This window comes from Pongo abelii, chromosome 15 (genome assembly GCF_028885655.2).
Source record: "Pongo abelii isolate AG06213 chromosome 15, NHGRI_mPonAbe1-v2.0_pri, whole genome shotgun sequence".
Taxonomy (NCBI): domain Eukaryota; kingdom Metazoa; phylum Chordata; class Mammalia; order Primates; family Hominidae; genus Pongo; species Pongo abelii.
Window position 1 is genome coordinate 95,258,923 of NC_072000.2, and position 24,195 is coordinate 95,283,117.

The following is a 24,195-nucleotide window of genomic DNA, read 5'->3' on the forward strand; positions in this document are numbered from 1 at the left end:
GAAACTCAGATCTACAAGTCAGTTTATTTTTGTTTAAAATGTTATTCACAAATATGTAAGTTTAGTTTGAAAATTATAAATGATGACTGAAAACCGACGAGATAAAAACTATATAAAACTTAAGAACCATCCTGCAGGGACAACTGACTAGTCATTGGAGGAAAACAACTGACACTAAAATAAATTCCAGACTGAAGTATAAGAATAAAATAATTCTAGAGAAAAATTTAGGACAATATTTTCATAAACTTGAGTCGGGCATAGGAATGGAGTGACAATCTGACATAAAAGTCAGATATCATAAAGAAAAAGACTGACATATCTTACTACATAGACATTTAAGAATCTTCTGTTTAAATCCTTCTAAAAACAAAATCAAAATCCTGTATTACCATAAACAAAGTTTTAAAACAAGTGACACACCAGAAAAAACATTTCCAATATTAATGTCAAAGAATGAAAGTCTTTAATAGAGCTTTAAAATGCAGTAAGAAAAATCTCCCCATAGGAAAATGGGCAAAGCTCATAAAGAGCAATTCATAAAAGAGGCTGGGCACAGTGGCTCTCGCCTGTAATCCCAGGCGGATCACCTGAGGTCAGGAGTTTGAGACCAGTCTGACCAACATGGTAAAACCTCGTCTCTACTAAAAATACAAAAATTAGCCAGGCATGTTGGTGTGCACTTGTAATCCCAGCTACTCAGGAGGCTGAGGCAGGAGAATCGCTTGAATCTGGGAGGTGGAGGTTGCAGTGAGCCAAGATTGTGCCATTGCACTCCAGCCTGGGAGACAGAGCAAGACTTTGTCTCCAAAAAAAAAAAAAGAGAAAGAGAGTAATTCATAAAAGAGAAAATACTAATGTTCAAATGCATGAAAAGATGCTCAAACTAAATATTCATCAAAGAAACACATGCAAATTATCACAACGGGATATCATTTCAGATGAAAATTGATAGCCAATGTACTCCCATACAGTTGATGAGAACATAATCTGATAAATCTTTTAGAAGGAAATCCAGGCACACATGTTACAGGAAAGTTGTGCATACCCTTCTTCTGGGAATCTATCCTAAGGAAATGGTGAGACAAACACAAACACATATATAAAAAAATTCATTTGTGTAGCTTATAATTAGTGAAAAAGTGAAAAAAAGCTAATTGCTTATTAGTAAATAAATGGTTAAATAAGTTTCAGAGACTCAAAATACAGGTATAATATAATCTTATTTGTTAAAAAATTCAAATATGTATACATGTATAGAAAACTTGTGGAAAGATGTAAAGCCTACATATCTACAGGGGAGGAGGGGCTGAAGGGAGAGAGAAAGCTTGAGGTATATCACCTCTCAACGAGAAGATTATGAGTAATTTTCACCTTGTTCCTTCTTTCTGTACTGTCTGAAAATTTCCCAAGATCATGCGTTACAAATTATATGCAGAAAAAGTAATGATATTTGGAGAAAAAAAACACAAGATTTTTCTAGCTTAATGTTCTGTTTCTAATCACAGCAGCCAAGGACATTTTGTGAAAAACATGCTCACGTTACTTTAAGTTACGTAGTAGAAATACTTCTAATTTTATCTATTTATTTGTTAATTTAGCTTAAATGGTATTCTTTAATTACATTTTAGTCTGAAACTTCACAGAATTGCTTTTTAAAAATGTTTTTCTATTGATGAATCACTTTGCTATTTTCACATTACGTCCAATATAATATGTGTCTTTAAAAATATATACTATAGTTCCTTTAACTCTCACTGATATAAAACACAGCTAACTTAAATATTTCAAAATAAACCAAAATAGAAATTCCTACATTTTCTTTAATATGCATTTTAAGACAGGGAAATACTATTCGGTCAGGCCTCTAACTGGCTGTACAGAAAAGAAACCACTTTGCCAATTTTTTCATGAATGTAAGGAAACAGTGAAGAGCGAGATAAGGAGAGAAACCACCAAAGAAATAAGCAGGTTTAATGACTGTATTGAAAAGAACTTACCAAAATGACGCCCAAGCTCCACAGGTCACAGGACTCATCGTAGCCATTCTGATTCAAGAGCTCTGGGGCCGCATAATGAAGGGTGAAGCATGGAGTCTTCAGGGGCTGATTATCCGGTGGCTTTAGCCGTGCAAATCCAAAATCAATTATTTTAATTTCCAAATTGTCATTTTCATCGGTGAACAATAAATTCTGCAAGATATCAACGCTTACATTAGTTTCTCATTAGGCATGTCTCGGGAATTGCTGGTACTATTTATGTAACACTTTGTATATTGATAGTTGATTCATGTGCAGAGAGGTCTCATGGGGAGGCTTGAGGGCAGGACATCAATGCACTGCTGCTCTCTGCTTGATGCTTTTTGGTATTATTTCAATTTTACCATGTCATGTGAAACATTTTTCAACTGCACCATGCCTCTTCTGATGTCAGACCCTTTTTCTGAGCTTTTGCCTCTGCTTGTGTTTGTCTTCTGCTTCCTCCACCAATCTACCTCCCCCCATCTACTCCTCATTTAGAGATACCATCCTAACTGTCCTACCACACTGAAGTTAAAACGTTTAATATTTTTTCCTAACACTATTTACCTTTCCTTTCTGGCACTTACCACCTCTGTATTGCTAGCTTAATGTCTTCATCCCCATTATGTCATAATTCCATAAGGACGGGGACTATGTGTCTACCTTATTTTTGACCCTCCCCCAGGGCCTGGCACAGACATAGAGTAGGTGCTTTGGTAAACATGTGTTCATTGAACAAAGTCATAAATAAAATAGCTATATAATATCTAGTATTGCCTATTGAAGAAGACATGGTGGAGATATCCATTACATTTCAGAAATATTTTCTCCAACAGCTAATACTTAAACATATTTTGATACTTAGGGATATTATCCCTCAAATATTCAGAAAACATTATTATTTTGAATCATTCATCCACCAAGGCTTCTTGATCACTAAGACTCTGTAGTACTACTTTTTGTATTTATCACATGCTTAATACTTACTGATGCACAAATTATTTTAATAAGTACATTAAGCTAGTACTGAAAGTAAGTGAAATCTGATTATATCGTCTTTAGGCATCCTAACAAAATCCATTATGCCTTTATAATCATTAAATTATTCCCCGCTCTGGAATATCATTAGCTTTGTTAATACTATTCTAGCTGAAATAAAACACATTATAGAAGGTATCATTGATGCAAAGAAGAAAAATCTCCTAAGTCTTCCATCTGAAAGTCAATAAAGTGGGTGGAAAGAAAAACAAAAAAATTAACTAAAAATTGTCTTAAATTTTCTAGCATACAGTGTTTAATCTTGAATTTGTGACACTGAAGCCACAGCTGGGGTTGATGGATGTGTGCTTGGGAGAAGTCTTTCAGCAAGTAACACCTGAGCTCCTTTGCAGTGCAAGGCACTGTCCACACAGAACAGCTGAATGAACCACAGCTGGCCTCGTCTTCATTGAGCCTGCTAAGTCTTTGGAAATGACTATGTTTATTCTATACTAAGATTGGAAAAGGGCTTCCTTGATTTTAGTTCTTTTTTTTTTTTTGAGACAGACAGTCTTGCTCTGTGGCCCAGGCTGGCATACAGTGGTGCGATCTCGGCTCACTGCAACCTCCACCTCCTGGATTCAAGTTATTCTGGTGCCTCAGCCTCCCAAGTACCTGGGATTACAGGTGCCCGCCACCATGCCTGGCTAACTTTTTTTGTATTTTTAATAGAGATGGGGTTTTGCCATGTTGGCCAGACTGGTCTCAAACTCCTGTCCTCAAGTGATCAGCTTGCCTCAGCCTCCCAAAGTGCTGGGATTACAGGTGTGAGCCACTGCGCTCGGCCAATTTCAGTTCTTAAAGCAGAAGAAATGAGAGGATGTGGCAATCACTTTAATTTGGTGACTTTAATTCATTCCTCCTATTCCTGAATATGTAAAATTGAGAAACACTGCTCACTTGCCTACCTCTTCTCTCAAAGCTCAAGGTTAGAGACAGTTCTACATGGAGGAGGGTGTGCCTAGTCAGGAATGGTGGGAAGTAACCATTCAATCCCCTTTTATCCTCATCTCAAGTTCTGCCTGAAACAAATTGGATGTATGCAACTTTTCTTAATCTCAGAAGAGTATGGGACAAGTTTGAAAAATACAAGGCAGCTTACTAAGAATGTCAGCCAGCTTCTAAATTTATCTGACTCTTACCTAGACTTAGGATTCTGCCTATGCAGAAAATGAATCCACATAGCTACCTACCAAAAGATAGATAATCAGACCTTAAAGTGCCACATGGGAAAAATATTAAACTTTTAGTTTAGAAATAATATACACTGCCATTTAAAAGTCAAAGTGAAAGACATTTTATTATGAAAATGTTAGTTCAAAGGTCCATTTTCATTTCTCCAAAATCTAGTTTGATTTAGGACTATGATTGCAGTAGAATGTTCTACATAATCTGATAGTTCTGCCCCATTTCAAGTGAGTATTTGAAAGAAAAGCCTTATAACAAATAAGAAGAATTAAGCTACATAAGTATCTTTTTATCAGGAAAGGAGGAATGCAAATCTAAATTCTGCAAGAGAGGACAGTTGCCTCATTTGAGACTCATGAGGTGACAGATGGCCAGTTATCAAAGAATAAAACATGTGAAAATGAATTCTATACAGTCATGGAACAGATCTTTTCAATTAAAAAAAACTACATGCTTGTTCCTTGTCTATCAAGAAAACATTTAAGTGGTGTGCTTTCACATTTAAAAATAGACAGCTAATCTCCCATGTACAGAGCACCATATTTTCAGTGGGCGTTATGTAGGAGAGTGAGAACTCTGATGAAGGAAGCAGGGGGAACTATCATAGTTGCAAGTTGGTAAAACAGATTTTACTTTTGATTAATTACTAGTAGTGAATAATGGTAATAGAAAATACATAGAAGTTTAAATACACGAAACGAACAAACCAAATATATTTTAATGCACAGAATTTCATTTTAAAAATTTTCTTTTCCATGTGAAGTAGAGAAGAAAAGAATTCCATTTTTAAAACATCCTCTTCTAATAATTCAAGATACTTAAGTAAAAGGCAAAAATAGTGCTTTTAGAGAAATAGTCTTTTGTGGCTTAATCACAAAAGGAACATCAAATAAGTTAGTATTTTATACATACTCGAGAACGTATTATAATCACATGATAATTAAACAAAGTTCTATTTTGGAGAGAATATGTATAATCTTGTATATGGTAAAGGATGAGTCATCATTATCTTTTTATATAGTATTGATTTTCGTTTTTCAATTTTCATTATTTTGTTGATTTTCTAAAAGGAGGGAATTTTCATATTTTTGATACTAAAAAGGGATCATTCTAAGAGTTAGAATGTTCTTTATTAAACTTGCATAAGAGGAGATACACAAATAGCTGTTACTTTTGCATTGCTACATATAATTCTATAAATATTATAGCACGATCATAGAAAAGCACATAGAAAGATGGCATAACTAATTAAACCAAGACAATTCTTTAAGTATTCAGAATAGAATTATATACATTTTTATTCATGAGCTAACCAATTTGATTACAAATGTAAAAAATAAGTTTTCAAAATACATCATTTGGAAAAAAACCCCTCTAAAATTATATGTAAGAGCTATTATTTTCTGCTATAAAAATTTCCATTGCTATTTTTAGTCCACAACTGTTGCATAAAGTATTTTTTCCATAAAAGGTTCTCACACTTACAAATATAACCTCAAGATGATCAGCTGGCAAAAAATAAACAAAGACAAATTTATTTTAGACTGAAATATAGAAGAAAAAAAATCAAAGACACCTATTTTCAATTATCTATTTAACAGCCTTGAAAAGTAAAAGAATAAGGAAACCTCCCCAGAAACTTCCCCCATGTTTGCGAGATCTTTAATAATGGTGCTAGACTGAATTACGTAAGAGATCCAGTGATTTTATACCTCAGGTTTCAGATCCCTGTGCACCACTCCAACATCATGCATGTGGCTTACAGCTGAAACAAGCTTCCTCATGATGTAGCTGGCTTCCGTCTCACTGAAGTGCTTCTTTTTCTTAATGCGTTCAAACAGTTCTCCTCCATTCAGAAGTTCCATCACTAGAAATGTGTGAAGCTAGAAAAGAAAAAGAATAATGTGGAGGGCCTTCCTGAAGCACAGAAGTCTATTAACATATAAAACATTTATTGACTATCTACCACCAATACGTTTAAATAATCCCTTGTTAAAATAATCAGTGGCAATCCTCATATCTTAGAGAAAAGGGGAGAAAGATAATGCAGCTGTTTTATAATTCTATTTTGGTAATGGAAAGTTTCAAGTACTGCAGTGAAATCTTTATACTGTATATCCTTTTTCCCTTCTGTGATGAATTCTTTCATTTGCAGTGTTTTGTTGTAAGAGATGAAGTCTCTAAAAAGAAATCTGCCCTTGAACTCTTGGGCTCAAGGGATTCTCTCATCTCAGGCCTCCCGATGAGCTGGGGCTATAGGTGTGCAATTGCATCCAGCTAATTCTTTCATTTGAATTCCACTCCAACCCTCTCCATCAAGTTTACACATCTTTCTTTTTAAACTGCTGACAATAATGTGACAATAATGTGAAGTCACTTGCTTTAAATAATACAGAATCTGAATACTGACAGAGTAGAATGGGCAACTGCCCACGTGAGGCCTGGCACACCCATCCAATGGCAAATTAATCTTTTTAAAAGGGTAATGAGGCTGGGCTCAGTGGCTCACACCTGTAATCCCAGCACTTTGGGAGGCTGAGGTGGGAGGACTGCTTGGAGTTCAAGACCAGCTTGGTCAACACAGTAAGACTCCGTCTCTACAAAAAAAATTAAAACACAAAAGTTTAAAAAGGTATTGTTTGATATTGTCATTTTGAACCTCCTGTTAGGACTCAACAGATTAGTTTCAGGGTTCCCATTGATATTCATTACAAATACCCATAACTCATTATGGGTTTTTGCTTTAATCCCAACAGTATTATCTTAATAGTTACTTTGTAAGTTATATTTTACCATCCTTTCTCTTCTTCTCCACCCCTGGCCCTTTTCTGTCAGAATGCATAATTTCCAAAAAATAATATAGGAATTATCAAAAAGCAAAGGGCTATAAATCCCAGCACTTTTAGAGGCCAGGGTGAGAGGACTGCTTGAGCCCAGGAGCTCAAGACCAGCCTAGGCAACACAGTGAGACCTCATCTCTACAAAAAATAATAACAAAAATTAGCCAGACATGGTGGCACACGCCTATAGTCCCAGCTACTCAGGAGGCTGAGGTGGGAGAATCACTTGAGCTCGGGAGGTCAAGGCTGCAGGGAGCCATCATTGTGTCACTGCACTCTAGCCTGGGTGACAGAGACCCTATCTCAAAAAAGAAAAAAAGCAAAGGACTTAATCAGCTCTCAAATGAACACAAATGGTTTAGAAAAAGATATCATGGCAATATACTGAATTCAGGTGCTATGCATTATATGGCCAACATCACTTCACAAACAAAATGTTTCTTTCTGTATTAGCAAAACTCAGAATAAACTGCTTCATAAAAAAGATAATTATAAGTACATTATCCTGAACACATTAGACAAATTGCAGAGTGAACAACCCTTCTAACAAGATAATTGCTCCCAGCCTACTAGACATCAAGCTAACTTGAGTTTCTACATCAGATAAAGTCGAGCTTGCAGGTCTGCTACAACTGTAGGCTGGTGAGCTTTAAAAAAGATGTAAGGCAATACTTGTAGTGGTGTACTAATAGATTTAGAGTTCAACCTGGATTTGAAGGTCAGTTCTGTTATTTATTCATGATCTTGGGATGCTACTTTATCTTATTAATTCTAGGATCCTTATCAATAATATGCAGATAGCAATGAGAAAATGTATGCACGGTAGAGCTTGAATGATGGCCCTCCAAAGATGTTCATGTCCTAATGCCCAGAACCTGTGGTTGTTACCTTAGAAGGATGGCAAAAGGGCCTTTTGAGATGTGATTACTAAATTAAGGAGCTTGAGATGTGAGATTATCCTGAATTATTCATCAGAGTTAGCAGTATGAGATGAGACCCTGGAGGCAAGATCTTAGAGTGATGCATGGAAGGCTCACAGCCAAGGAAATGTTGGGGGGTGTCTAGAAGCTACAAAAGGTAAGTAAATGGGTTGTCCCTTAGAGCCTCCAGAGCAGTGGTCCCCAACATTTTTTTTCTTTTTTCCTTTCTTATTTTTTTGAGACAGGGTCTTACTCTATCACCCACGCTGGAGGGCAGTGGTGCAGTCTTGGCTCACTGCAACCTCTGCCTCCCAGGTTCAACGGATTATCCCACCTCAGTTTCCAGAGCAGCTAGGACTACAGGCACACAACACCACGCCTGACTAATTTTTTGTATTTTTTCGTAGAGATAGGGTCTCACCATGTTGGCCAGACTGGTCTCAAACTCCTGACCTCAAGTGATCCACCTGCCTCGCCTTCCCAAAGTGCTGGAATTACAGGCATGAGCCAGGTCCGCAACTTTTTTGGCACCAGGAAATGGTTTCATGGAAGGCAATTTTTCCATGGACGAGGGGAGGCAGTAGCGGGGTGGGACAGGCATTAGATTCTCATAAGGAGTGCTGCAACTCTGATCCCTCGCCATGCGCAGTTCACAATAGGGTTCGTACTCCAGTGAGAATCTAAGGCTGTTGCTGATCTGCCAAGAGGTGGAGCTCAGGCGGTAATGCTGGCTCACCTGCCACTCACCTCCTGCTGTGCACCTGGTTCTGCTCAAGAGGGAACCAGCTCTGGTGACAGCTTGACTTTAAGCCAATGGGCCTGATTTTGGACTTCTGACCTCCAGACTGCAGGATAATATATTTGTATTGTTTTAAGTTTGTGGTGATTTGTTGCAGCAGCAATAGCAAACTCATGGAGTATGTGAAACGCATATCATGGCACACAAAATGAACTACGCTATTGCACAAAGGCTGAAGACCCACCATAACCAATTTCACCCATTAGTTGAAGAAACAACTGGATACAGGGATGATCTAGGCAACTGTGCCACCATTATGAGAAAACCCAAGATACAACTGCATATTAGATTGATAATGTATTTATACTAGTTTGTATAGGATTATATCGGGTGACAATTTATATTTAGTAACTCCTGAATATATAAATAGCGAAACATCTACTTAATTTGTGACACAAATAAAAAATTAGAAATGTTGTTCGTGGGACCTGACATTAGTCTGAAGGTCAGAGATCAAATATCTTGTCTGGGATGTAGTTAGGGGCACAGCTGCAAACCCAGAGGAGAGCATCTAAGATCACCCACTGATTCCTTGAATGATGTGAATTTCCTCTATGTCATCTTCAACAGGAGACTGTCTAGTGAGCCTCTTCTTAAGCACCTTCGTGGCCAGGGGACTCATTACCTCCTCTCGTGTCAAGTGGCTTGATGAGGCAAGAGGAGGGAGAGGATCAGGGAGAGCGGTTCCCCCTGAGTCCTTGCTTCAGTGGCATTTCTTTTCTGACTACAAGAACCAAAGAGTGAGTAGAGGATGATGCCATTTTGGGATGCTTACTGCCAGGTGTGATTCTGCCTTCCCTAAGGCAGTAGTTTAAAGTAAATAAAAGCTTGTTGGGCTCTGAAGTTGGACTGTGTAGATTCAGATCCCAGCCTTACCACACTTACCAACTGTAAGACCTGTTACTTAACTTCTATGAGTGTCCATTTTCTCACCTCATGGACCTATGGTAAGGACTGAATAAGATAATACATGCAGAGTGCCTGGTACAGGACCTAGACCACACAAGATATGTGATAATAAATGGCAGCAGCTATTATGGTTATGGTGCTACTGCTGCTGCTGCCTGGTCTCACCATGATATATCATTCCTGGCAATAGCACTCGAGGATATTTCAATGTGGTAGAGAACTGGGCCCCATCGATCCTAGGTCACAGATATTACAACAGCACAACAAAGAGAGCCCAGAACTGGAGTACAGGTTCTCCTTATTAGATTCACATTGACATGCTATGTGACCTTGGACAAGTTTTATGACCATTCAAAATCTGTTTCTTTATTGGTAAAATTAGGGCAAAGCACATTCAGGATTGGTTTGTGCTCTTGTGCCTCCAAGTTGTCTTAAGTAGGACTGTATCACCTCACCTGGTCTCAGGGGCAGAGAAGTGTAATGGAGCAATTTCTGTCATGTGTGAGGTGAGCAGACATGAACTGGACACACTGGCATCCTCCCATAGTTCCTGCTGCAAAGCAGGACTGAGAGCAGAAGAGGGGGCAGCATGATCTGGCCAGGGTTCTGAGCAGAATTTACCACCTGGACCTAGAAGATAAAAGGAGTATCTTTGCTTTCTGCTTCCTATTTGTCCTTTAGCTTGCATTAATTAGGCTCCAGGCTCTCTCAGTTTTACTCTAGAAGTGAAAGGGAAGTTGGAGGCTCAAAATTCCTGAGTCCTGAGAGGTATTCCAGGATTAAATGATGGTGGGTAGAAGCAGCATTGGCAACAAGCACACTGTAGCTAGTGACTGCACCACTGAGCTCCTGCCCCTCCGTCTTCCTGTCATAGGTGGTAACTGCTGAGTGAGAAAAGCATGAGAAGTGAAGGGATAACCTGATTTGGGGTTGGGAAACAGTGTGTGGTTGGGGAGGGGTTTGAGAGGGTTGTTTCTCTGCCCTTTCTGGTGGCTGGGTGATGTTCCACATCCCTGACTCTGACTCAGCAGCACCAACAAAACAGGTGAAAAGTACAACCCTGTAAGTGAATTAGTACACACGGAAAAAAAAAAAAAGTAGGATACCTGATCATGAAAAACTTCATGCAACTTCACAATATTGGGGTGTCCTTCACAGAGTTTTAGAGCTGTTATTTCCTTCTGAGTATTGGCTTCCATCCTGCAAGATGAGACACTTAGCGTCCACATGTCTCTTCAAAAAAGTTTTTATATCAGTACTGCCCCAAGACTAATTTTGTTTTATTTACAGTGCATTCAGAATATACATGTTACAGTATACCGTAATGAGGTTTCCATGAAAGTAATGAATTATACCACACACTAGAAAAAGTAATATTCTGGAGAAAATTATTATTTCCGAGTCAGAAAAGTACAAATCATATGAGGAAATGAATGCTCTACTTTCCTGACAATTTAGTAATAAGAATACGCAATCTTAACAATAATCATCAGTTATCAAAACAACTAGATGGCTCTCAAAGCTATCAGTAGCTTGCTAAATAATTTTAGAGACAAATATTTCAAATACACAACTAGTAGAAATGGCAACGGCAGCCAAAATCACTAAGTGAGCCTGATTAAATATGTCACTGTCACGAAGACGTTTTCTCTAGATAAACTCAAAAGCAAATAAGACTATGATTTATGTCTAAAATGGATTACTTTATCAGAAAATATCAATTAGAGCTAAAAGTATAATGGACCAACTGATGAGCCAAGTGGTTAAACCTTTGGGTAAAAAAGCCTTACAATATAATACTGGTTTCATTTTAAATAAATATCTCTTAATTTACAGAATTCATGATTACCTAAGAAAGAATATTATATTAAAAATGGTCATACCTTTTGCTGATTATTTTGACTGCAAAAGCTTGGTTACTTTTTTTATGCACGCACTTTCGACAAATGGAAAAACTACCTTCTCCCAGGGGTTTGTCCTTCAAATCTAGGTCATAGTGTTGATAGAATGGAGAGTCCTGTCAAGAAATCAACATCATTTAACTTCAGAAAATGTCAGCAATACACAAAGGATCAATAAAATTGTAGAGTAAAATAAAATTATTAATATTAATAAACAGGAATAGAATACAATTATAATCTACAATTCATCTTTATAGGTAATTTCTATTTTCATCTAAATAATTATTTAAGATACATAATTCTCTATAATTGTAAAAAGAAGTTCATTCAACTTGACGTTAATTCTCTAAGGAAAATATTGCTATATCCCACTTTTAAAATTGCACTTTAGTTGAATTACTAGACTTAAGAACATTAATTAGAGTTGGTATTTAAACACTCACAAAACCTACAAATATGTCATGTAAGTTACCACATCTATATACCTTCATCATTGCACTCCTGGCAACATTTGTCACTCCAGGACGTTCAACTTCCATGTGAAACTGAAGAGGGTCTATGACAGCTGCATTACGCTTGAACAGGATGGAAGGAGCAACAAAGGAATAGCCCTAAAAACAAGACAAAGAAAGATAAAGAAAAACAACTTGCAGTTTTCCAGTTTAACACAGATTAGATTGTAATGACTTTTTTTTTCTTAGAAAAACACTCAAATATTTGTTGAGATGAGTCTAATTTTATTTTATTTGCAATCTAAAATGCAAGGTTATTTCAAATCATTTGAAAAATGCTGTTCAGAAGGATATAATGCCATCTTCTGGTAGAACTAAACCAATTCAAAAATAAAGGTAGAAAAAGACTTCTTCTCTATTCCACCCCCAAAATCAGACTCATAGATGAAATACTCCTGGTTTGCTGATAAAAATTTGTTTATAAACATAAGTAACTTCTCAAAAAAGGATATAGTCAAGGTATTAAACAAACTGGTCTTTTTTTTTGAGACTGGGTCTGGCTCTGTTGCCCAGGCTGGAGTGCAGTGGTGCCATCTTGGCTCACTGCAACTTCTGCCCCTTGCGTTCAAGCCATTCTCCTGACTCAGTCTCTCAAGTAGCTGGGATTATAGGCGCATGCCACCATGCCTGACAGGGTTTCACCATGTCTCGAACTGGTCTCGAATCCCTGACCTCAAGTGATCAACCCGCCTCGGCCTCCAAAAGTGCTGGGATTAAAGGCCTGAGCCACCAGACCCAGCCACAAAGTGGTCTTTAAATGCTATTGTTTTTCAAACTGGAAAAATGGCAAGTCTCATTAAAGTTAGTTTGTAATTTAGCAATTATTTGATTCTTATTAATATCTTCAGAATAATTAAATTTAAAATTGAGTTTTGGAAAGGAACAAAGTCTAATGGCAGAATGATGCTCTGAGCTAAGTGGTGCAAAGATGGATGATTAATCTGTTCAAGCTAGAACATTCACTAATCAACAAACATTTAAAAAAATGTTCAATAAGTGCCCAGTCACATACTAGACAGTGATAAGCAAAGAAGAAAACACATTGTCTGGATGGCCAGATTAAGCCATACTAAAGGTATACTTATAGAGGTCAAAGAAGCAAAGCTCTGATGCCATTTAATAGTTAGAATATTTTATCTTGTGTGACAAATGCCCTTTTCTAAATATAAAATCTAAATCGTTTTTAAGAGTTAGCAGTTAAGATTAGTTACTGAAGGTAAAGAATAAGGTAACATTGTAAACTAAAGAATGTTTTTATACGGGGGTTGGGGGGCACGGTGGCTCATGCCTAGAATCCCAGCACTTTGGGAGGCCAAGGCAGGAGGATCGCTTGAGGCCAGGGTTCAAGACCAGCTTAGGCAACAAAGTAAGACGATGTTTCTACAAATTTTGTTTTTAATTAGGTGGGTGTGGTGGCATGCACCTGTGGTCCCAGCTATTCAGGAGGCTGAGGCAAGAGGATCCCCTGAGCCAAGCAGTTAAAGGCTGCAGTGAACTATGATCGTGCCACTGCACTCCAGCCTGGGTGACAGAGTGAGACCTTCTTTCTTAAAAAAAAAATTTTTTTTGGCTGGACGTGGTGGCTCATGCCTGTAATCCCAGCACTTTGGGAGGCCAAGGCAGGAGGATCACTTGAGGCCAGGAGTTCAAGACCAGCTTAGGCAACATAGCAAGACCTATCTCTGCAAAAAATAGAAAAACTAGCTGGGTGTGCTGGTTTGCACCTGTGTTCTCAGCTATCCCAGAGGCTAAGGTGAGAGGATCACTTGAGCCCAGGAGTCTGAGGCTGCAGTGAGCTAGGACAGCACTGCTGCACTCCAGTCTGGGCATCAGAGTGAGACCCTATCTATATAAAGAAAAATTTTTAAATATGAATAGAGGTAAAATAAAAGATTATTGTATTTTCCATAAAAGAATCTGAACAAAAATAAAATTTCAGGTATAAAATTAAAACTTTCCTTATATCAAAAATAAACACATAAACAATATCTGCTATTGAGCAAACTATAAGCTTCGGTTAACAATCTGCAATATTTCTGCATTTAATAATTTAGAAGATATTAGAGAATCCCATTTTTATGATGCCAACAAAACTACTTTAATATGGGAAATTTAATCTTTTCTTTCAAAGGACATATGGCCAACGTACATGTGCACAGGATGGGAAATTACCTGAAACAGCTTCTCAGAGCTCTGGGGCAGGGCTGCGGGAGAATAAGTGGGATCCATTTCTGTGAACTCTTCTGCAAAGTTACTCACATCTAATTCATCTCGAATGACTGGCTTAAATGGTGCAGGCACTTTTTTGGCGGCTAAATCATCCCAATTTATTTTCTAAAACAAAGAAAGTTGGTACAAAGTAGAAATCAATAGTCAAGATGTATTTTCTAAGAATAACAAAGATAAATTAGGAGTCTGACTGGTAGGGAGAGAGGATAAAAATAAGGGAACATATTTCACATCAATAATAAAAAACATATTTTCTCCAAGCAAGATCGCAGCAGTTTATAGCTCCAACCAATGCTGTGCCTCAAAGATGAGACTATCGCTGTTGAATCTCAGAGTGTCCTCTGGGGGGCACCAAGACACCCTAGTTTACCTTTAAAGATAACAGAAAAATACTTTTGTCCTGAGCCTCTTCAGAAAGGTGTTAAGCCACAAAGAAAACAAACAAAAAACTCAAAACAAAATAAAAAACTGAAATAAAGGGTTTCCAAATGCTCTACGGATGTGGATATTAGCTCTGAAGGAATATTCCTATTTTCTAGAGGCAGTGTTACTTAGCTCTCTGCCTGCACTTGTTTTTCCTCCTGGGCATCCAGACATACTGGAAAATAAATCCACTGTAAATCATGCATGTGCTTATGTCTAGAAGTTCAAATGATACCATCATATGGATGTGATCACTCTTCTTATTCAACTGTGTTCAAGCATTTTAAACACTGCCTCTTATGTCCCCCATAGAATAATGCAAGCCCCTTTTCCCTCTAGGTCACTTACTGAGTTATATTACTGAAATTCAACCCTTTGCTCTGTTTCTTTGTGCTCCTTCTATCATTTAAAACAATCTCAGATAACACTTACTGAATTAAATCCTACAGGTCTCCTACTACCATATTTCTTCAAATCTAAGATGCCATTACTGATAGTAAGATACACAATAATTTTATGTATCATTAAGAAGAAAAAAGTATTAATCATAAGAATATAAGATGATGGCCACTGTAACATGCATACTGATTTCAGTGACAGTAAAATATGAAAATGTGAACTTCTTTGTTGATAAAATTTAGTAAGTTTAATCAACTACCATAAAATGTTTTTTTTTTTTTTTGAGACGAAGTCTCGCTCTGTTGCCCAGGCTGGAGTGCAGTGGCACGATCTCGGCTCACTGCAAGCTCCACCTCCCGGGTTCACGCCATTCTCCTGCCTCAGCCTCCCGAGTAGCTGGGACTACAGGTGCCCGCCACCACACCTGGCTAATTTTTTGTATTTTTAGTAGAGACGGGGTTTCACTGTGTTAGCCACGATGGTCTCGATCTCCTGACCTAGTGATCCGCCCACCTCGGCCTCCCGAAGTGCTGGGATTACAGACGTGAGCCACTGCACCCAGCCCATAAAATGTTTTTATTATGCTGTCTTGTAGATGCAATAGAAACAAAATAATTAAATCACAGATCTTCAAATTTCTCAGCTAAAATGGAATTGAGATCATTTAGTTCATCTCTTTTATTTGATCCAGTGAAACTGAGGCCAAGAAATAAGAAATAACCTTTTCACTCAAACACCAGTTGGTGGAAGAGTCAGGATTTGAACACAGTCTCTTGACTTTTTAGTGTTTTTTTCTCTCTGAAGCTGTAATGTTTTCCATTATAAGCACATAACTTGGGCTTGGCCATTGTACATATATTAAAATAAACTTCTAGAGGAAAGGGGTAATTTAAAGAAACATGTTGTTAGCAGGAGAATGTTTAATATGTAGAAAATGGAATGCTATTATGATCCTTTCCACCTCTGTTCCATTTACAGAGAAAAAGGCCATTTAGGCCTTTACAAGTAGAATTCTGGTCTTTCCAAGTGTCCCTATCATTTAAAAAGTCAAGGCAATTAAGTAATCTAAAATTACTATTCCAAGCTACTGAAAAGAGAAATTTCTCTAATATGAAAGACATACTGCAATATTCCCAAATAGAGGGAGCAATGGAGAAAAAGATCCTAGGAAAATATGATTGGGGGTACTTTGCTCGACTTGTTTCTTAAATTTTACTGTTAACTTTTGAGATAAACTTCTGAAGAAGATATTTGAAAGTCTGTTCAAAGAGTAATCCTTCCAAGCCATGTGAATCTATGAAATGCATGTAATGAGAAGTTTCTTTTATTCTAAATGTATTTATCATTATGTTACTGAACTTCTGTAAGATGTGCAGTAGTATTTTAAAAAATAATTATATTGAGAGAGTAAGAGAAATATGCCTTTTTTTGAGCACAGAAGTGCAGAGATAACTCTCACTTCTAATCAATATTTGTTTTTATATATTTAAAAAATAAATAACAACATGAAGCTTAATAGAAGAGTTTTTCTTCATTTTGCTCTATTATTTTCATTTGTTTTGGTGATAATAATGTAAAAGCTTAATTTACAGAATAAAAAATAAAACATAGATGGTCCCTTTAGACCATAAATATTTAGGTCAGGCTTACTGATATGATGAAGTTATGTAAAAGTCATATCTCCAGAGTTTTAGAAATCAAAGCTGTGGCATCCCCAGTTTGACGACTGAGGCTGGAAATAACTAGCCAACTCAGTTAATTTAAATGTTTTTTTTTCAGTTGTTTAATATTTTGGTGTTTTTTTGGTACTAAACTGAGCAGATATGTTGGTCCTCGGTAGAATGGTCTCATTAGGCTTTTTCAGAATAAGAGAAGCACTGTCACAGGACAAAGGAAATAAATGAATAACTCTCTATGTGTCATGAATACGTAACTGAGAAATAGGTAAATTTAAAATTTTTAAAGATTACTTCTGGGAAAAGAGGAAGTGATGAAATTACTATCTAAAAGGTGAAACATAGTGGCAGTAACAGCTCATGAACTGAGACAGAAGTGAAAAGTACAGTAAAAGTCTCAGTCCATATGGCTAGATCTCAAGATCATAAATGGAAACCACCACCTAGAAACTCTAATGAATCAGTATGTAGAAAATTGAATGCTATTATGATCCTCCCCACTTCCACTCCATTGAGGGAGAAAAAGACCATTTATGTTTATACAAGTAGAATTTTGGCCCTACCTAAAGGGTCCCTATCATTAAAAACAAAACAAAAAAAAAGGTGCAATGTATGTGAAAATGCCAGTGGAAAATGATCCCAAAGGGGACTGTGTTCACTAATTTCACCAAGAACGCCAAGGACCCTGAAAACGCCAAGGAGTATGAAACCATTTATCTATTCAATAATTTCACCTGAAAGAAGAGATGTTCTTTGATTTCATCTGCATCACGTGGACCACATCCCAATCTCTTCTTGGGATCTTTCATCAAAAGATGCTGAATTAGGTCTTTAGCTAAAGCACTCATTTCTTGGGGATATGGAGGCTCACTTTTTAATATTCTCCTGTAGGCAGACAAAACTTGCTGTTAAAACAAACAGAGGATGACAAAAAAAAAAAAGCATGGTGAAATACACTTTGAAACTGAATCACATGTGAAAGAGAGAGATAAATACTTAACATGAATCAATAATACCTCAACACTGTTCAAAAAATATTTAGAATGAGATACCATAAAGTCAAATTTCTGAAACTCAAATGAGCAGTAACAAAAAATGTTGGCTCATTTTTCAGTATAAGTCAATCCTGGTGGGAGGCTAACATCCCAAATATTTCACTAGGGGGAAAAAAGGAAAAGCCTGGGGCTAGATTAGACCTCCCATATATAGACTAGACTCTATGATTAAAGACTTCACAACATAAAACACTCTTAACAAATTCAGGTAAGGGAATTGAGCACTCAGATTTAAAAGGACAAAAGAGAACAACCATCTTTACCTCACTCCTCTTCCCCCGAGTGCCAGCAAACCTAAGGGGCCCATAAGAATGCAGAGGGAAGTCCACCGAGACAAGTGGGGTCAGACCCACTTGGAGACGGTTCAACTCTTGATATCTGGAAATGGGCACTACAGCTGGGGATTTCCATGGGGTAAAAGTGCCTGCTTCAATGTTTGCTGCTATAAAACAGCCAGACAAGCCCTATGAGGCAGGTAGAGCTCAGAGATGGAGTAAAATCCACAATTTATAATGGAAAATAAAAACATAAGATGGTAATAAAGTTTCTTGATGAGAAAATTATTCTAAGGTTACAGAAGAAATCAATCCAATCCAAGTGTACCTTTCTCCCTCTTAACATCCAGATCAATAATTTAGTAAGAAATACTGAAAGGACTGACTGAAATTAAGAACCTTAACACAATATATATGAAGACAGTTACTCCATTAATTGGGTTTGCAAAAAGATTCCCTATTGTGCATTAAAATATTAATAACCATTATGGAACAAAAATAGATAATTAATATATAAGAGACAGTATAGTGTGGTGAGTTAGAATATAGACTTTGGAGCCAGAATGAGCCCAACGTTGGCTCTGCCTGGACCTTGTGTGTCCTTGAGATAACTAACCTCTGTACCTCAGTTTTCTCACCTGTAAAATGGGCATAACATCAGTACCTACCTAAAAGAGGTATTATGATGCTTAAATAAGACCTGTAGAGTGCTTAACATAGTACCTAGCGCATAGCAAATGCTCAATCAATGTGAGCTACTGTTATACTCCCTCATTCCAAGGCAACCATATAGAAAATAGGCCTAGACGCTCTATCAAATAGCCACTGAGAATCAGTGAAATGATAATGAAACCGTAATTTTTTACAAAAGATTCCAGCAGCGTTGTTAATCTCAAAGTTAATTCTACCTCTAGCACTTAATTCTGGGAATCCAAGAAAATGTTGGTAAAACAAGGAAAGAAAGGAAACAAGCAACAACCTCTCTGCTTTTTGATTCTTTAATACGCTCCCATTGCTCACTGTTTGTCTGGATTTTCGGCATTAATAGACAATCCTCTTCTCAGATCAGACACAGGCATGTCTGAGAGAGAAACTGGGAATCCTGTTTCTTGGGGGAAAATAAGCATAGCTTTTCCCATTTTCTCCACCTCTACTGTACTTTTTGCAGGAAAAAAACTTTGCATAAAGGATCAGGGTCAAGATAAGCAAATTGTGACATTTACTTTTGTTGAATCAGGGTAGAAATATATGCACTTTGGCTGACAACATCTTAGCATACTGACTCTGCACCATCTTATTACTTCTTAAACCTTAAGAACATTTCAACTTGTATTGGAAATCTACTCAATATCAGGTGCTGGGGAAAGAACAGTCAGTCCTCTGAAGGCAGAAAGGAGAAATGTCCACCATGGTGAGTTCATCCTCAAAAGGAGGAGTACCCAAAAACAGAAATGGCTCTGCTGAGATGCCAAGTCTGGAAAGAAGAACACAAGGAGACCACATGCAGGGAGCTAGAATTTTAAATTCAGATGAGGCAGGGACCACATTGGGAGAAATTGAGTACAAATCTGAAAGCATGTCGGTGGAAAACAGTGCTGATGTGGGAGCTTGGAGAACCACCAGTGATAGCCTAAACCCCTCCCATTCCTGAGTGAAAATCCTATGGCCAGAAGCAGCAGCAGGAGACCCTAGCAGATGACGAGGAATATCTTGCCCCACCCTGTGAAAACAGAAGATATGTGGAAGGAATATCACTTAGGCTCCCTGTTGTCTTGGTAAACAGAGTGCCACGGGCTTTCCTCAGTGATGTGAGGAGGTTCTAAAGCCTATTCCTGCTAGAAAACTGCAGTGACAGGAAGACAACCAGACACTGGGAGTGGCGTGGTGAGGAGAAACGGCCTATAGTAGGTTACATCCTTTCTCCATAAGAAGGTGATCCCAGATGTAACTATTTCTTATACCATACCCTTGAAATGTACTGGGTTAAGATAACTGGCATGGCAGCTGGGTCAGGTGCTGTGAAAGCTCCTCCTGGAAGTGAGCTGCATCTGGACTGAGAGGTGTGAGCAGGCATGCAGGCCCCTGGAAGCCATGCTCACAGGCTGTTACAAGGGACAGTTGCTGCTCTGAGCTTCCCATGCTGGGGTGGTCCACAAGCTCCCCCTTATTCTCATCACCAATGGTTAAGTGTGTCTTCTGTGGGCTGGGAAGCCACGCATAGGTGGTGGGAAGGTCCCCGATGAAGATGTGTTTGATGCTGTAATGTCGATACACTGTTTCCTGTCCTGCATCCTTATATAAAGCTACATAAAACTGGTGCCAGATTCCAGTCTATTGTGACATGTGAGTGTGAACGTCAACCTGAACCCCAGACCACTGCTGGCTATGCAGAATGGGCACTGCAGAAGTGGGGCTGAGGGCAGACGATTCTGTGGGACATTTAGTCATGACAATACTAGAAGATCCTGCAGGGAGACATTTCTTGGGTGTTGCTGTCACTTCTCCTCCTCCAATGTGCTTGATTTCTGAATTGGTAATATCCCAAAGTTATCTTTTTCTTGCTTAAAAATGGATCTGGGAAACTCCAGAAATGAATTACAATTAGGTAGAGCCCAAATAAATCTTAGAGCCTTCTGTAAAGTCAGAAAAAGCTCTGAGTTGATAAGCCATATTAAACACTTCACGTGTATGTTATTTAATCCATATAATAATCCTATCAAAAGACTGCTATTTTTATCCTTCTTTTACAGATACGGAAAGACTCCTTTCAAAAAAGCAAGAAATATGAATATTAATTAAACTTGCAACAAGGCCTCAGAACATGGGTGACTTTAATATTCATTTGCAAAATATACAGCACAAGTAAGAAAATTCTAAGAAAGAAAATTGGGTTGATTGCCTAACCACATATTACAGTGTATCATGAAATGAAATTGTTACAGTGAGGTGCTAGCAAAATAAATTAATAGCCAAATCAAGTGAACGTGGATGACACATTGTGAAAAATAACCAAGCTTATATAAAAACTTGAATTATTATTATTATTATTTTTTTGAGACAGATTCTCGCTCTGTCGCCAGGTTGCAGTGCAGTGGCACAATTCTCCTGCCTCAGGTTCAAGCAATTATCTTGCCTCAGCCTCCCGGGTAGCTGGGATTACAGGCACCCACCACCATGCCTGGCTAATTTTCGTATTTTCAGTAGAGATGGGGTTTTGCCATATTGGCCAGACTGGTCTTGAACTCCTGACCTCAGGTGATCTGCCTGCCTCGGCCTCCCAAAGTGTTGGGATTACAGGCGTAAGCCACCGTGCCCGGCCAAAAACTTGCATTATTTAAAAAAAAAATGACCAGATCACATAGCAAAAGGCACAAATGTTGGGGAAACCAGCTGTACAGGAAATAAACAAACAAAAGCAAGACCCTTGCCTTATATTACAACACAAATGAATTCCAAATGGATTGAGGAACTGCATGTAAAAAACCAAATGAAATAAAATTAAAATACACACCAGTAATATAAAAATGAATATAAAATTTCTTCCTACTCATGAATTAAGTTTCTGGAAACCTCTGTGGTGAAAGGAAATCACAAGTGATTAGCTTCACAATGTACAGAATAAAGGGTAGACACCAAAATTAAAATTAAACCTATGATGGGAGAGGTACAGATACACAGGCAGACAGGAAATAAGCAAGGATGATAAAATATTCATGGTAGAATTTAGGTAGAGAGTGTGTGTGAGTGTCCACTGTAACAAATGTTTGAAAACTTTTATAATAATATGTTTTAGAAAAAGTAAACCTATGAAGCTTTGTACATGTGTTTTTGTGTGTTCACTAAAATATAACAAAGACCTGTCTCAAAAAAAAAAATAACTGACCTTTAAGCACAACAGTCTTAATAACAATGGGCAATGCTCACTTCTTTTATTATTATTATTATTATTATTTTTTTTTTTTTTTTGAGACGGCGTCTCGCCCTGTCGACCAGGCTGGAGTGCAATGGCGCGATCTCAGCTCACTGCAAGCTCCGCCTCCCGGGTTCACACCATTCTCCTGCCTCAGCCTCCCAAGTAGCTGGGACTACAGGCGCCCGCCACCTCACCTGGCTAATTTTTTGTATTTTTAGTAGAGACGGGGTTTCACCGTGTTAGCCAGGATGGTCTCGATCTCCTGACCTCGTGATCCACCCACCTTGGCCTCCCAAAGTGCTGGGATTACAGGCGTGAGCCACCGTGCCTGGGGATGCTCACTTCTTAAACCCACCGAAGTCTTTGTTCAAGTGTCAACTTTTCAGAGAAGCTTGCTCTAACCATCCTATCAAGAATAGCCGTTACCCCCATACTCCTTATCCCTTGAATCTGTTTTATTTTTCTTCATGCATACCATATGTTTATTTGTCTATTATTTATCTCTCTCAACTAAAACACAAGCTCTAATGGAGTAAGAATTCTCTTTGTTTTGTTCACTGCTTTATTCCCAGGGCCTAGAACATTGCTTAGCACATAGCAACTCCTCAACAAATATTTAGTGAATAAATAAATGTCAAATTGTTTTCTACTTACTGTATCTTGCCCACTCAGGACCTTTCTTCCTCACAGTTTCAATGAGATGCCTGCAATAACTCTTTTGCTTTTCTGCAGATGGCATGCATTCTCATGGGTTGTTTGTTTATTTCTATTTGTCCTCCATTTAAAAGTTCACAATCTTTTCCATTTCATGACTTAACGTTCTTGACTTTTACTTCCTGGTTCCCATGTGGTCCCAGAATTATAAAATTATTTATGTGCCTGCCTGAGTTAGAAACAGCTCTCAGTAAACTTCACTTACTCTACATTTTTGTCCAACACTAGGGGAAAAGTTAAACATTATGGTGTATCCACTCAATAGTACATTATGCAACCATTACAAAATTATGTTTACAGAGAGTTTGTAATTAGAGAACAAAATGTTTATGACATAAATTTCAGCAAAAACTGAAAAATATAAAATTTTATTTCTAGTATGAGTACAACATTATACAAATAAAAAAGAATAAAACAAAATATATCAAAACATTAATAGTATATGTCTCTGGGTGTTATTATTGACTCTTTACCCCACATGCATATCTTAAACTATAATGAACATGACATTTAGAGTGGGAACAATAAAATGAGTTTCACTTACAAGATCATGAACCCACTGGCAGGAGTACACAGAGTGGCAAGGAGGCAATGGAGTCCTGAACCTCCCGTGTGCCACTGTGGGTACTTCCCCATCATCTTTTGTCTTCTACCCAACCCAGTCCGCATCTCCATCATGAATGCTTCCCTGACAGCCCAGCCCCAGGGAACCAAACCTCCTTTGTCCTCCCCCAGCATTCTTCTTACCTAAAAGCACTCAGACATTTGTCAAAACTCCCTGATACTATGAATTTTCATGTATTTATTCCATATCCTCCCAAATGCTATATAAATGTTCTTAGGACAAGGACTTTGCCCTCTATTTCTCTTTCTCCTTAGGAGTAAAGAATTATTCAACAAATACTCCACTGATTAATGAAATCAATTCCCCGCAGTCCGTGGGCCAGTACTTCCCAGTCTTTTACCTGAAATAAGGACCTGCCAGACTCGGAAAGAAAACAGCAGCATGGAAACAAGTGTTACCCATGAAGACAGCGTGGAGTAACTTTCCAGCAACTCTGTATTTGATCCCAGTCCAACCTCACAGTAGCATTGAGTCCCAAGCAAGTTACATCCTAGTTTCTTCATCTGTAAAACTGCATATGCTACCACTTATTTTTCAGGGTTCTGAGGATTCCAGAATACAATGTGGGTGACTTCTCAGCACAGAGGCTGGCACACAGCGGTCCCCAGGTGAACGGTGCTGTTGATGTCACTCTATAGTAGTCTGTCTTCCTTTAGCTATGAGACAGGCTGTCACTTCACTTTTGGTGTTACTGAATTCTTCCTTGATCCACTTAACCTGTGTTTCCCTAGGCCACATCAGCCAGGTCATTAATAATA

The 24,195-nt window shown here is 38.0% G+C and overlaps 1 protein-coding gene across 6 annotated transcripts in view; it reads right to left on the bottom strand.

The window, feature by feature from the left end:
• Positions 1 to 24,195, bottom strand: part of RPS6KA5 (ribosomal protein S6 kinase A5) — a 190,963-nt gene that overhangs the window by 18,659 nt on the left and 148,109 nt on the right. For all 6 annotated transcript variants that reach the window (XM_024231295.3, XM_024231299.3, XM_024231300.3 and 3 more), the window contains 7 exon segments: positions 17,590 to 17,740; positions 14,301 to 14,462; positions 12,102 to 12,227; positions 11,599 to 11,732; positions 10,822 to 10,915; positions 5,960 to 6,130; positions 2,001 to 2,192 (listed from right to left, as the gene is read on the bottom strand). In XM_024231295.3, the coding sequence (XP_024087063.2) occupies positions 2,001 to 2,192; positions 5,960 to 6,130; positions 10,822 to 10,915; positions 11,599 to 11,732; positions 12,102 to 12,227; positions 14,301 to 14,462; positions 17,590 to 17,740 (1,030 nt within the window).